General features: G+C 54.8%; 1 protein-coding gene across 3 annotated transcripts; it reads right to left on the bottom strand.

The window, feature by feature from the left end:
• Positions 1-3,688: 3,688 nt before the first annotated feature.
• On the bottom strand, positions 3,689-12,865 carry ARMC5 (armadillo repeat containing 5). Of its 3 annotated transcripts, XM_054453536.2 has the most exons (8): positions 12,004-12,197; positions 11,531-11,653; positions 10,504-11,035; positions 8,473-8,580; positions 7,585-8,371; positions 5,627-6,120; positions 4,872-5,004; positions 3,689-4,775 (listed from the first exon to the last, which is right to left on the bottom strand). In XM_054453536.2, the coding sequence occupies exons 1-8, from the start codon at positions 12,106-12,108 to the stop codon at positions 3,965-3,967; spliced, it is 3,093 nt and encodes a 1,030-aa protein (XP_054309511.1). In that variant the 5' UTR covers positions 12,109-12,197; the 3' UTR covers positions 3,689-3,964. The 3 variants fall into 3 exon arrangements, with proteins under 3 accessions (XP_054309511.1, XP_054309510.1, XP_054309507.1); XM_054453535.2 differs by having other exon boundaries at positions 11,244-12,865; XM_054453532.2 differs by having other exon boundaries at positions 11,531-12,865.
• Positions 12,866-14,234: the final 1,369 nt, after the last annotated feature.

Below are 14,234 nucleotides of genomic sequence, written 5' to 3'. Positions count from 1 at the left end.
AATAATAATAATAATAATAATATTTTAAAGGCCAAGCTCGGTGGTTCACCCCTGTAATCCCAGCACTTTGGGAGGCCGAGGCTGGAGGATCACCTGAGGTCAGGAGTTCGAGACCAGCCTGGTTATCTTGGCTAAACCCCGTCTCTACTAAAAATACAAAAATTAGCTGAGTGTGGTGGCAGACACCTATAATCCCAGCTACTCGGGAGGCTGAGGCAGGAGAATCACTTGAACTCGGGAGGCAGAGGTTGCAGTGAGCAGAGATCGTGTTAGCCTGGCTGAGATGGTGAAACCCAGTCTCTGCTAAAAACACACAAAAAAATTAGCTGGGCAAGGTGGTGGGCATCTGTATTTCCAGCTACTTGGGAGGGTGAGGCGGAAGAATCCCTTGAACCTGGCAGGTGGAGGCTGCAGTGAGCTGAGATCGTGCCACTGCACTCCAGCCTGGGCAACAGAGCGAGACTCCATCTCAAATAATAATAATAATATTTTAAAGGCCAGGCTCAGTGGTTCACGCCTGTATTCCCAGCACTCTGGGAGGCCGAGGCGGGCGGATCACCTGAGGTCGGGAGTTCAAGACTAGCCTAGTTAACTTGGCGAAACCCCGTCTCTACTAAAAATACAAAAATTAGCTGGGTGTGGTGGCAGGCACCTGTAATCCCAGCTACTCGGGAGGCTGAGGCAGGAGAATCACTTGAACTCGGGAGGCAGAGGTTGCAGTGAGCAGAGATTGTGCCACTGCACTCCAGCCTGGTGACAGAGTGAGATTCTGACTCAAAAAAAAAAAAAAAAAAAAAAAGCTGAAAAAAGGCAGTTAATTAACAAGTTTTTGTGAGAATGTGGAGAGATTGGAACCCTCACACATGGCTGGTTGGAATGTAAAATCATTCACTAACTTTGGAAAATGGTCTGGCAGTTTCCTCAGATGTTTAAACATAGAGTTATATGATCCAGCAATTTCCCTTCTAGATATGTAACCAAGAGAAATAAAAGCATATTCCACAAAAACCTTGTACGTGAATATTCATAGCAGCATTATTCATAATAGCCCCAGAGTGGAAACAACCCAAATGTCCGTCAACTGATGATTGAAAAAATGAAAGTGGCATATCCATGTCTTAGTCTGTTTTGTGCTGCATCATAGAATGCCCAAGGCTGGATAATTTATAAAGAATAGAAATATCCTTCTTTCAGTTCTAGAGGTTGGGAAGTCCAAGATCAAGGGCCCTGCATCTGGTGAGGGCTTTCTTTCTGCCTCATCCCACAGCAGAAAGCGGAAGGGCAAGACAGTGCAAGAGAGGGGGTGGGGTGAGGACAGAACCCATCCATTTATCTATCAGCTGTCCACTCCCTTGATAACTAATCTACTCATGCAATAATGCCATTAATCCATTCATGAGGGAAGAGCCCACATAACCTAATCACTTCTTAAAGTTCCCACCTCTCAACAGTTGCATTGGAGGTTAAGTTTCCAACACATCAACTCTGGGGGACATGTTCAAACCATAGCAATGCATAAAGTGAAACTGTATTATTCCTAATAAAAAGAAATGAGATGCTACAGTGTGGATGAACCTTGATAACATTATGCTATATGAAAGAAGCCAGACACGAAAGATCACACATTGTATGATTCCATTTATATGACATGTCCAGAACAGGTCATCTGTAGAGATACGATGTAGATTAGTGATTACCTAGGGTTGGGGGAAAGGGAGTGTTATGGACTGAATGTTTGTGTCTCTCCCATATTTATATATCAAAGTTTAACCCTCAGTGTGACAATATTTGAAGACATGGCCTGACTGGGCGCAGTGGCTCATGCCTGTAATCCCAGCACTTTGGGAGGCCAAGGCAGGCAGATCACCTGAGGTCAGGAGTTTGAGACCAGCCTGGCCAACATGGTGAAACCCCATCTCTACTAAAAATACAAAAAAAGTTAGCCTGGCATGGTGGCACCTGTAATCCCAGCTACTTGGGAGGCTGAGGCACGAGAATTGCTTGAACCAGAGAGGCGGAGGCTGCAATGAGCCGATATTGCACCACCACACTGCAGCCTGGGTGACAGAACAAGATTCCAAAAATAAAAATAAAATAAAATAAAATACCGATGCCCAGTCCAATGTGAGCAAAAAGGCCCCAGGCATCAATAGTTTTTCAAAGCTCACTGCTTGGTTCTAATGCACAGCCTGAAAACCAGAGACCTGGACCAACACTCACAGAGGCTCAGAGACAGCAAGTGCCAACCTCAGCGGCCCAGAAGCAGACCTTGGCAGGCACAGTGCAGCTCTCCCCAAAATCAGGCTGCCACTGAGGAGTCAAAAATCTGCAAGCCAATTATTAAAAAGTAAAAAAGCAACAGATGTTGGCATGAATGTGGAGAAAGGGGGGAATGTTGGTGGGAATGTAAATTAGCTCAACCTCTATGGAAAACAGCATGGAGATTTCTCAAAGACCTACAACTAGAACTATCATTTGACCCAGAAATCCCACTACCAAGTATCTACCCACAGGAAAAGAAATCATGTAAAAGCTGGACTCGTTGTGTTCATTGCAGTACTATTCACAATAGCAAACTCATGGGCCCAACCTAAGTATCCATCAATGGTTGACTGAATAAAGAAAATGTTGGCTGGCACAGCGGCTCGTGCCTATAAATCACAGCACTTTAGGAGTCTGAGGCAGGAGGACTGCTTGAACTTAGGATTTTGAGACCAGCCTGGGCAACATAGCAAGACCCCGTCTCTTAAAAAAAAAAAAAGGAAAATGTGGTACATATACACCATGGAATAGTACACAGCCTTAAAAAATGAAATAATGTCCTTTGCAGGAACATGAATGGAGCTGGAAGCCATTATCCTAAGTAAACTAACTCAGACACAGAAAACCAAATACTGCATGTTCTCCGTTATAAGTGGGAGCTAAGCAATGGGTACACAGGGGCATGAAGATGGAAACAGACACTGGGGACTCCAAAAGGGGGGCGGGTGGGTGCGGGGCAAGGGCTGGAAAATTACCTAGTGGGTATAGTGTTCACTCTTTGGGTAATGGGTTCACTAGAAACCCAATCCTCCCCAGTACACAATATACCCGTGTAACAAACATGCACGTGCCCCCTGAATCTAAAGCAAAATAATAGTCAAAAAAAAAAAGATCTGGAAGCCAGGTGATGGAGACCCTGCCTTGGAGACCAAAGCAATGTGAGCCTTTCCCTCTCCTCAACGCCAGCACAGGTCTTTGTCTGTCTCTGGGCATGACTAAGACAAGGCTCGAGATTCCCTCCACAGCAGGTCTTCCCTCAGACAGACAGCAGTAGGACACGTGGCCCAGGAGATGAAAAGGGAGCCAAAGAATGGGGGACAAAGATGGGCAACAGTCAGTAATGCAAAGGCTTTCAACACATCATCAGACTAACGGCATTCCCTCAGCACAACCCTTTCAGCCCCGAGCAAGGTCTGTGTGTCCAGTTGGGTTGCTATGTCAGAGCAGTGAGGCCCTGACAGCAGGAAGCAGGCTTCCCCTGGGGCCCAAAACCACATCCTAAGCAGCAGCCTGGGAACTCAACCCTGTCCCAGTACTTATTAAACTGTTACATGCAAGGGTGGTCTGTGTCCAGACACAAAGACCTGAACAAGACCCTGCCTGGTGGGCGAAGAAACAGAAGCAGACACACCACACAACACAGGTATCCAACTCCAAAGTGTTTAATCTCAATTCCAGAGGTCTGGGCCAGGCCAGGCACCTGGGGCTCTGGGCTGTTCTGCTTCTCTGGGCCCTACGCCCAGACCCTAGCCTTGGCTTCTCGCTCCCGGGTCTTTAGATCGTCATCTTGGGGTCCGGTTCCATGTTCTCACCACTCCTCCATGACGACTCCTTCTGCTCAGCGTCCTTCCTTGCCAGTCTCAGGGAGGCTCCTTCACAGCCAATTCATCCTTGGGTCCCCTTCCCAGGGGACGTCAACAGTCTAGGCAGGGACCCTTGCCCCCAACTCAATCCCCATCACCACGGCCAGCAAAGCCTCCGTCAGGGGCCCTGCCTCTTCACCTGCTGCCTCCACAAGCCCCACCAGGGCCAGACCCCGCTTCCTCGGGCACTGCTCTGACCCCAGTGTCCAGCGGGCACAGTGGGCAGACAGCCGGGGCCGGCCCAGGCGGAACACCTCACCCACTGACTCCGGGCCACCCTGGGGTCCCAGGTGGATGCGGCCCACAGCCTCTTCCAGCTCCTCCTCCAGCCCAGGCAGTAGGAAACGGCCAGCGGCCTCCAGTGCCTCCTCAGCCTCTGAGCCCAGCAGGGGCTGGCCTGGTGGGGGCACGGGCCCCAGGGCAGCCCCACACCCCCGACAACCATGCAAATGATGCAGGACAGGCCAGGCTGCGCCGGGCGACAGGCCTCGCAGGGGCACCAGGTCCATCTGGGCTTCTGCAAAGCTGCCTGACAGCAGGGCCCGGAAGAAAGGGGAGGCGGTGGCTGAGGCCGCTCGCTGGGCAGGGAGCTGGAGGCCTGAGTCCAGCAGGAAGTGCAGGTCGGGAGCTGGGACAGGGGCTGGGCCCAGCAGAGGTTCATACAGGCAAGGGGAGGGTGAGTCTAGGTCCATGGGGACTGCCTGTGGGACAGCTGGGCTCACAGTGGGAGACACCAGGTCTTGGAGGCAGGAAAGGGAGTCCGCGGCAAAGAAGAGGAAGAGCGGGTGTGGGGCCGGCCGGGTCAGCGCCGCAAGGAGGAGCCGGAGGCCACCCTGCTCCAGAAGCAGCCGGCGCCACAGAGAGGGCTTCCTACAGAGAAGAGAGGGCCTTTCAGAAGGTGGGAAACGGGCCTGGGAAACACAGCACTCCTCCCCCAACCCCGCAAGGCACCCACTTCCCACTCACCGACAGATGAAGGGCAGAGTCAGCGCGCAGGCCACTCGGTCCTCAGGGCTCCCAGAGAGCAGCAGGTGCGTGAGGGCCCCAACCCCGAAGGGCGACTCGGCCTGAACCGTCAGGTTCTGCAGTAGCCTCTCCCCTGTGAGTGGAAAGCTTGTCAGGCTGGGAGCTGGAGTGTAAGACAGGTGGGGTGAGTGAGACAGGGCTCTGGGCCTGTGAGAGGTGAAACCTCTGGGTGAGAAGTCAGAGCACTGAAGAGGCAGTGCTGGGCTCGGGACGCTGGGAACCTGAGGTCCAGGACGAGGACAGAAGGTGGGACGGTCAGGGTGTAAGTCTGGGCCCCTGAAGCAGCCTGTGGTCAGGGCACAGCAGACAGGGCAGTCCCTGGCAGTGCTGGGGGTGGTGGTGAGGCTGGAGTTCACAGGTCAGTGTGCTGGTGGGGAGCAGTCAGGACAGCGCTGAACCAATGGCAGAGCCAGGAAAGAAGCACAGATCAGCCCAGATCCTGGGCGCAGGGCTGCATCTGGAGTTAGGGTATCTGGGCCCCAGGGCTAGGGCAGAGGACACAGCAGAACTCTGCCTGTGGGCCCATGGAAGAACTGGAACGCCCTGCTCCCTACCCCACTCTGGTGACGGGCTGTCTGGAGGACGGGCTTGGGAGGACAGGTGAGTGGGAAGGTGAGGTTCTGGGCCCACGGAAGCCACGGGGGAGGATGGAGACTCACATGGGGGCAAGGAGACGGGTGGGTGTGGGAACTCACCCAGCTCTCGGTGCCGGCTGTGGAGAGTGGGCCGGGCACGTGGTGCCGGCCAATCGTCAGGCGCCACCCCCAGCACCAGCCAGGCCCGCAGCAGCGCTGCGCCATAACTGCGCACGAAGGCCTCGAGGCAGGCAGGGTTGCAGGTGAGGCGTGACAGGATGCGCAGTGCACGTGGGCTGGGCGGGCCCGGTGCGCCGGTCACATAGGTCAGCAGGCCGTACAGCGCCGGGCCGGTCACGAGTGCCCCACTTGGGTCAGGGGCCTGGGAAAAGCGCGACAGCAGCAGCAGGGCTGGCCCTTCGCGTCCCCAAGGCTCCTCGATGGCGGCGGCGGGGCTGCGGCCCGGAGTGCGTTGGGTGCGTGGTGCCCGCAGCGAGGTCGGGGTGGGGGCGGGGCTGGCCGGCTCCATGGGCTCCGGCGGACACTGCTCAGGAGACCAGTCGGGGGAGATGTCATCAGGGCCCGTGGCATAGCCCTCGGAGATCAGCCACGACCTGTGGAGGGCAGAAAGGGAAGGAGACTGAACCCAGAGCCAAGGTGAAGGGGCAGAGTCCAAGAGGCGTGAGGCAGCTTTTTTTTTTTTTTTTTTTAAAGAAACGTGGTATCCCTCTATAGCCCAGGCTGGAATGCAGTTGTGGGATCCTGGCTCACTGCAGCCTTGAACTCTTGAGCTCAAGTGATCCTCCCACCTCAGCCTCCCAAGTAGCTGGCACTACAGGTGTATGCCACCACACTCAGCTAATTTTTTAAATGTTTTGTAGAGATGGGTCTCGCTATGTTGCCCAGGCTGGTCTCAAACTGCTGTGCTCAAGCAATCCTCCCGCCTTGGCCTCCCAAGGCGCTGGGATTGCAGGCGTGAGCCACTGCATGAGCTGAAAGCTGTCTTGGAGGGAGGTAAAGCCAGGGGAGAGGAGGAGGGCAGAGAAAGGGGAGAAACGGAAGTGAGAGGGGGATAGGACTAAAACCTCATTCAGTAATTACCGAGGCCTGTCATGTGCCAAGCCGTTCTTTAGGTGCTGGGTAGAAGCACTGAACATGTCCCCCTGGAGTTTATGTTCCAGTGAGAAGAAGCAGACAAGAAGTAAGAGTACCATGAGTTATGTTAGTGTGGGGCTAGTGTAGAGCACACAGGTCATGGAGAAAATAAAAAGGAAATAGGAAGCGCTGGGGGCTGGGCATGGTGGCTCACATCTGTAATCCCTACACTTTGGGAGGCTGAGCCAGGAGGGTCACTGGAAGCCAAGAGTTCAAGAACAGCCTGGGCAACAAAGCGAGATCCCCAACTCTAATGTTTAAAAAAAAAATAAAGAGTTCCTCAGCTTTCCTGTGATGCTTCAGCTCATGAGTGATGGTAACAGAGTAAGAACTTGGACTCCAGAGCCCACCATCTTAACCAGCGTATATCCCACCTCCCAGTGAACTTGTCTGGGGCCCAAAGTTCAAAGGTGCTGGCATGGAACCAAGGTTAAAAGGTAGATCCAGCCAGTGCAGTGGTTCACGCCTGTAATCCCAGGACTTTGGGAGGCTGAGGCGGGTGGATCATCTGAGGTCAGGAGTTCGAGACCAGGCTGGCCAACATGGTGAAACCTTGTCTCTATTAAAAATACAAAAATTAGCTGGGAGTGGTGGCCGGCACCTGTAATCCCAGCTACTCGGGAGGCTGAGGCAGGAGAACTGCTTGAACCAAGGAGGTGGAGGTTGCAGTGAGTGGAGATGGCACCACTGCATTCCAGCCTAGGCGACAGAGTGAGACCCTGTCTCAAAAAAAAAAAAGGTAGACCCAGGGGAGTGGAGTGTGTTAAATAGGAACTGGCAGGTGGTCGTGTGGGAATCAGGAGTCTGGGTTATAAGTCTTATTCAGACAGAATGGGGGCAGAGATAGTGAAGACGACCAAGACAGACACAAACCCCACATCACCGCACTGCTCACCCTCCCAAGCCCTGAGACAGGGACTCACCTGAGGCTCCGGAAGCTTCCACCCTGTGCCCGCTCAGGGGTCCTCTCCTCAGGGAAGTCCCAGGAAGCAGCTTCTCTTCCCTCTTCTTCCTCCTCACCAGCCTCACCACACAGCTGCCCAGCCAGGAGAGGCACAAGTCCCAGAGCCTGCAGCCGGCCCAGGGCCCCAGTGTCATACAGAAACCCCACAAGGGCAGCCACAATACGAGGGTGCCATGCGCTTGCACGAGGGTCCCGCAGCAGGCCCATCAGTAGATCCAAGCCACCAGCATCCCGCAGTCGGGCCCGGTTGATGGCCTCACGACACAGGAGACACACAGCCCGCACCAGGGGCTGCTGGGAGGTTGGGCTAGCTCCATTAGGACCCCGGCGCTGCCGGAGCTCATCTACCAGCACCTCCACGCCACCAGCATTGCCCAGTGCAGGCCGAATCAGGCCCTGGGCACACAGGTTGGCGAGGATCAGAATGGTTCCCTCGCGTACTGCCCGCTTGGGGTGGGAAGCCAGGCTGACGAGTGGGCCCAATCCCCCACCCAGACTTAGCTGCTCAGCACAGGCCCGGGAGCAGCCTCGGCTGAGTTCTAGGAGGGCACGGACGAGGGCTAAGGTCAGTGCAGCATCTGGGGCAGTGGCCAGGAGCTCGGCCAGCGGGCGCACTGCTCCCTGCTGTGCCAGGGCCAGGCGGTGCTGGGGTGAGTCTGCCAGGTTACGGAGGGCACGCACCACGCTCTGTAGGCACTGCGAGTCCTGGCAGGCTGTCAGGCTCTCCACAAGCAGGGGAACAGCACCTGAGGGCAGGAAAGGGGAGCACAGAGGGTGAACAAGGACAGACACTCAAGCCTTTCTTCTGCCCCAAGCCCTAGCAGACCCCAACCTCACAGCCTCTCACCAGCACAGTGGATGTCCCCACAGCTCTCAGGTTCCATGGCTAAGTTCCCCAGGGCACGGGCCGTTCGGTTCTGGATGCTGTCTGTCTTCATGCACTGAAGAATGGTCACTGCAAGGACAGTTTGGGCTTGTGAGGGTTCTACCCCTTACTGTCTCTCTCCTCAATAACCTGGAGAACGTGGCCTGAGAAGGCCTGGAAGGCTTTCAGAAGAGGCTAATGGTCAGCAGGGCACAGTGGCTCAAGCCTGTAATCCTAGCACTTTGGGGGACCAAGGTGGGTGGGTCACTTGAGGTCAGGAGTTCAAGACCAGCCTGGCCAACGGGGCCAAACCCCATCTCTACTAAAAATACAAAAATTATCTGGACATGGTGGTATGCGCCTGTAATCCCAGCTACCCAGGAGGCTGTGGCAGAATTGCTTGAACCCAGGAGGCAGAGGTTGCAGTAAGCTGAGATCGTGTCACTGCACTCCAGCCTGGATGACAGAGCAAGACTTCATCTCAAAAAAATAAAAAGAAAGAGGCTAACACTTGGGCTGGGTCTGGAGGGGTACACAGGAAGGTATTTGCCAGAAGCACGGTGGATGGGGGTGTGAGAAGGCATTTCAGGTTTGGAAGTAGCCTTTCCAAAGGCCCAGAGGTAAGATGCAGTGTCTGTGAAAGGCTTCAAATGTCAGGCCAAGGGGTCAGGACTTGAATGTGAAGGCACTGGGGGCCACACAAGGGTTTTATGAAGGGGAGTGACATGATACAATCCTGGCATCCATAGGGAGAATGCATTACGGGGGAAAGAATAGGAAGGGGGGAGTCAAAAGGCTGTCATAATAGTCCAAGCATGAAAAGACAATAGCTTGAACCAACCCAGCTACTGGCATCACACAGCACAGAGATACCAGTCTCTGGGCACACAATGGAAGTAGGAAGAGAGAGAAGCAGATAAATTCAGAAGATATTTAAAATGAAAAATAGTAGCTGAATGATGGGGGTTATTTAATAACCAAGGCTCTTGTCAAACATATACGGTCCAGATACATTTTATGTAAATTTTAAATATATTAATGCTTCCCTTTATCCGAAAAGTTAAGATGTCATCAAAACTAGCATAATTTCGTGGAAGGCGGGTAGTGACATGTAAACTGCTTTCACACATTGCCACTAGGAGGCACCAATTTAGCTGGTAAACAGAAAAGCTTATGTTTTGCTAGGATTTGTTCTTACTGTGCTGGTTTTAATTATTTTTATTTATTTTTTCCTGCTTCCTAAGCGACTACTGTTTTGTTTGGTTTTCTAAGATACGAGGTCTTGTTACGTTGCCCAGGCTGGAATGCAGTGGCTATTCACAGGCACAGTCATTGTTCACTGCAGCCTCGACCTCCTAGGCTCAAGGGATCCTCCCACCTCAGCCTCCCAATTAGCTGGAACTACACGCATGTACCACTGCACCCAGCTTATGCTAGTTTTTAATAACTTGAAATACGTGTCATGCTTAGAATATTTGCATATTCATGCTATATTTGTACTTCGTTTTCTCCCCACTCTGATTTTTTGAGGTAGCTATTATTGCCCCATTTTACAAGGAATCCTAGCCTCGGAGGGGTTAGGTGACTTCTTTTGCAGAACTCTCTTTCTGAACCACTACATCTTCCAGCTCATCAGTGGGGCTTCAGAACCTTGCACAGGGCCGGACACATAGTGGGCACTGAATGTCTGCTATGAACATCATAATTGGACGATAAGAATCATCTGAAAAAATCACCAAATAACTCTGGCCTCCGCTAGTCCAGCTTCGAAAGAAGTCCTCAACAACCAATTCCTAGATAATGGCTATAATTATCTGGTCTGGGAGGGCTCTCTCTCATCTATAGAGAGTGCAGTGACGTCACGGGGCACAACAGATTGAGAAACAGGAGCGATGCGCCATCACAAAGCACGTTATTCCGGGATGTGACACAAAGAACTCCAGACTGCCCGGGTCCAGACAGCAAGGGAGTTGCAAACCTCATCTTTCTAGGAAACGGGGGCGGAGCACTTACCCAAAGGGAGTATGCCTCCGAGTCTGCGCACTTCGGACCGGCACGCCCCTTCCGTACAGCAATCGGCTAGGATGCTGAGCGCCAAGTCCAGCGTCTTGCGCAGGCGCACTGGCGGCGTAGGAATAGACGACGACACAGCGGAGGGGGCGGGGCCCGACTCGGGGGCGGGGCTAGAAGCTGCCGACGCGGCCGACGAGGGGGCGGAGCCGGGGCCTGCCTGGGACGGGGCGGAACCCGCTGCAGCCGCTCGCCGTAGCAGCGCGAGTAGGGGGCGGAGCCCGCCGCGTGCCCGGAAGCGCTCTATTCCCCCCGCTGCCTTGATGTGGCGCGTGCGGAGGGCTAGGAGCGCGCGGCTCAGGGGTGTCTCGTTGGTCGCTGGGTCCTTTTCCCCACCCAGAGCCTCCCCGGCCGCCGCCGCGAGCTGCGCGAGGCAGAACGAGAGCGAGTCCGTGAGGGTTGGCTTCGCAGCCGCCATCTTGGCTCGGGCCTCAGACTCCGCCCCGCTTCTCGCCGCTGATCCCAGGGAGCGGAACTGGAAGACAGGGGAATCGTCGGGCACCGCCTCGCTGACGCTGTTTAAATAGCGCCACCGCAGCGATGCAAGTCGGAAGTTGTAGTTCTCCACCCCGGAAGTCTGTCCTTGCACAGGAGATGCGGCGGTACCTTAATCGCTGCCCAACCTGGGACGTGCGGGGGGTGCATGAGGGAGATGTGGTCCGCGCCCAGCTTCTCACGCCTACCTCGGGAAGCGCTGGAAACTCTTCCAGGGCCCTCCAGGTGGACCGGGGCCTCCGAACAGCCCAGACGCCCGACCACGGAGCCTTCGTGCCGTGCTCCGCCCCCGGCGTGCACTCGGCGGGGACCGCCTTTCCTCCTCTAGGCTCGCTTCGCTGCCCCCCAGCGGTGGTGCGGCCCGTCCTCGGGACGGACTCCGAGAACCCCTAGCCAGGCCGAAAGTGCGGGGTCCTGACCGCGCCGCAGATGGGGAGCCCTCGCTCGGTCAGAGGAAGAAGAGGGTTAAACCTACGGAGAACGTTCGCTGCCGCTTCCTAGAGTGACGGGCTTGTGGAATTTTCCGTTTCCGGAGCTGGACCCCGGTGTCCCGAGTGTCCTCCGCTCTGGACGTGCTCGTGAGCTCAGGAGCTGGCATCTAGGAAACGGGGCGTTCTTCACCCGCAGTGCAGTCGGCCGCGCCAGAAGAGGCGAGGGAGAATCCGGACGGGGCGGGGCGGCGGGGGAGCGGGACATTCGCATCCCGGGGAGCCCCGAGGTCACCCCTGGATTGCGAGGTGGCTCCGTCTGAGCAGCCCTTCCTGGTGTGGCCGGGGCAGCTGCCCGCCCGGAAAATGGTCAGGCTCTAGCCCTGCGGAGGAAGAAGACTGCCAAGAGCAACCGTCTACAAGCCCCAAAACCTGCGAGTGCCGGAAGTGTGGGCTGACCACAGCCTGCCTCCCCGGCTTCATTCACCACCAAGGCAGCCACTCTGGTGACAAGCCTTACCGTTGTCCGGGTTATGGCAGAAGCTTCCGATGCGGCTCTGATCTGGTTAAGCGCCACTGGGTATGCACCGATGAAAAGCCGTACTCCTGCCCCGAGTGTGACCATCGCTTCAGCCCTATACTTGTGCCTGGTGTGGTAAGGCTTTCAGCATCAGCTCCAACCTGATCCAGCACCAGCGCGCACACACCGCTAAAAGCCTTATCGCTGAGGGGACTGCGGCAAGAGTCTCAGCCTTAGCTCCAACCTGTTGCAGCACCTGCGCTCCACATGGGTGAGAAGGCCTCTAAGTGCCTTGTTTGTAGTTAAGAGTTTTGTGCACAGTTGGAATCTGCTGCGGCACCAGCACAGTCATAAAGTCCGGAAACCTGATGCTTGGTGGTGAGTGTGGCCAGAGCTTCGGCCAGAGCTCCCACCTGCCCATCCACTAGACGGCCCACAGCAGCGAGAAGCCCTGCGTCTGCCTGCAGTGTGGCAAGGCCATAGCGCAAAGCTCCAACCTGGGCCAGCACCAGCGGACGCACCAGGGCGGCAGCCTCTGCAAATAGCCCTGGCTTCAATTTTAGCTGAAACTTCAGCTCTGACTTTGGTTCGGACCTCAAGGAAATGGAAGGAACCAGGATCTCTAAGCAGACCTCCTCTACTCCCTTGGGGCTGTTGATTTTAGAGCTAATGATGGGATTCGGTTGGGGCGAGGGGGTCTCCACATCTTTTTGCCCAACCCTTTGCTAAGTCAGGGAACCCCAGTCTGGGCTGGGCATGGTGGCTCATGCCTGTAATCCCAGCACTTTGGGAGGCCAAGGTTAGCGGATCACTGGAGGCCAGGAGTTCGAGACCAGCCTGGCCAACATATTGAAACCCTGTCTCTACTAAAAAAAAAAAAAAAAAAAAAAGCCAGGCGTGTTGGCTCTCGCCTGTAATCCCAGCTACTCGGGAGGCTGAGGGAGGAGACTCACTTGAACCCCGGGAGGCGGAGGCTGCAGTGAGCGAAGATCGTGCCACTGCACTCCAGCCTGGGCGACAGAGACTGTCTCAAAAAAATAACAAATTTAAAAATTTTTTAACAAAGGAGTCCCAGTCTGGAAGAATCAGAACACTAGATCTGTGATCACTGCCTTCAAAGAGCCCAGCCAGCTGAGAGGGCTTAGGTTTGTTCTTTGAAGTTGGAAAGACAGAACCTCGACCAGCTGAAAGGGAGAGTTTTGGAATGGCGGGAGCTGTCCAGCGTGGACCCAGCTGCCTGCAGATCTGGCAGTAGCTGACACAATCCCTTCACAGGCCTAGGGAGTGATGGGGTTAATCACACCTAGAACAACAGCTACCTATTCCCAGAGGAATGAGACCAGAAATCAGGCAAGCCCCTGTGAGGAGTTCCATGGCAGGGCGCAGGCGGGGCATTCCTAACCTCCAGAGGGAACCATGAGAGATCCTGTGTTCTGGCAGATGGGCCAGAGAATTTGAACTTGGGACCATTGTGTGAGCCCTGGGTGTCCTCTCAGCACGTGAGAACTATCATTATGGGTGATGCTAGGGTGGTGGGGGCCCCAGAACAGACCTGTATGTTGAGTTCAGGGGTTGCTTTGTTGCATTTCTGGGCAGGGGCATGAGGCCCAGGGTTTGTCATCTGCCCCTTCCCCTGCCTTATCCCCTTCCCTTCCAAGTTCCCCAGGCTCCTTTTCTGCCACTCTGTCAAGAGAGGGAAGAGTGGCGAAGAGTCCTTTGTGCCTGGACATGGGGGACTGAACATGGCCCTTTTGCCTGGGCATTGCCCAAACATATATTTCTACTGGTAAAACTTTCTGTATGTGGGAGCCAGGGGTAGGCTTCCCAAAGCACCTACCTGTGCTCAGAGTAGAGACCAAGCTCTGAGGCCCTTCCCTTCCCTGCTAGGGGAGGGAGTTGTCTGTTTCAAGGACCTAATGTCCACCCCTTGTGGGACAGTCCTACCATCAGTCCAGGCATCTGGTCTGCTGCCCCCAAATTTTACTGTCTTTTTTTTTTTTTTTTTTTTGGAGACGGAGTCTCACTCTGTTGCCCAGGCTGGAGTGCAGTGGCACAATCTCAGCTCACTGCAACCTCCGCCTCCTGGGTTAAAGCGATTCTCCTGCCTCAGCCTCCTGAGTAGCTGGGACTACAGGCGTGCGCCACGACGCCAGCCAGTGTTTGTATTTTTAGTAGAGGGTTTCACCAACCCTCTACTAAAGACCAGCCTCTGGTTGGTCAGGCTGGTCTCG

This window comes from Pongo pygmaeus, chromosome 18 (assembly GCF_028885625.2).
Source record: "Pongo pygmaeus isolate AG05252 chromosome 18, NHGRI_mPonPyg2-v2.0_pri, whole genome shotgun sequence".
Classification (NCBI taxonomy): domain Eukaryota; kingdom Metazoa; phylum Chordata; class Mammalia; order Primates; family Hominidae; genus Pongo; species Pongo pygmaeus.
Note: the sequence above shows the minus strand (reverse complement) of the source record. Positions and strands in the feature narration are given on the sequence as shown.

What these genes read in the sequence shown, in the direction of transcription:
- ARMC5 (XM_054453536.2), bottom strand. Translation starts at nt 12,108, where the DNA reads ATGGTCACACTCGGGGCAGGAGTACGGCTTTTCATCGGTGCATACCCA. An exon ending in AGCGGCAGCGAACGTTCTCC is followed by an intron (nt 11,036 to 11,530) that starts GTAGGTTTAACC and finishes CCTGTCTTCCAG; the next exon opens with TTCCGCTCCCTGGGATCAGC. An exon ending in TGGGGACATCCACTGTGCTG is followed by an intron (nt 8,372 to 8,472) that starts GTGAGAGGCTGT and finishes TCCTGCCCTCAG; the next exon opens with GTGCTGTTCCCCTGCTTGTG.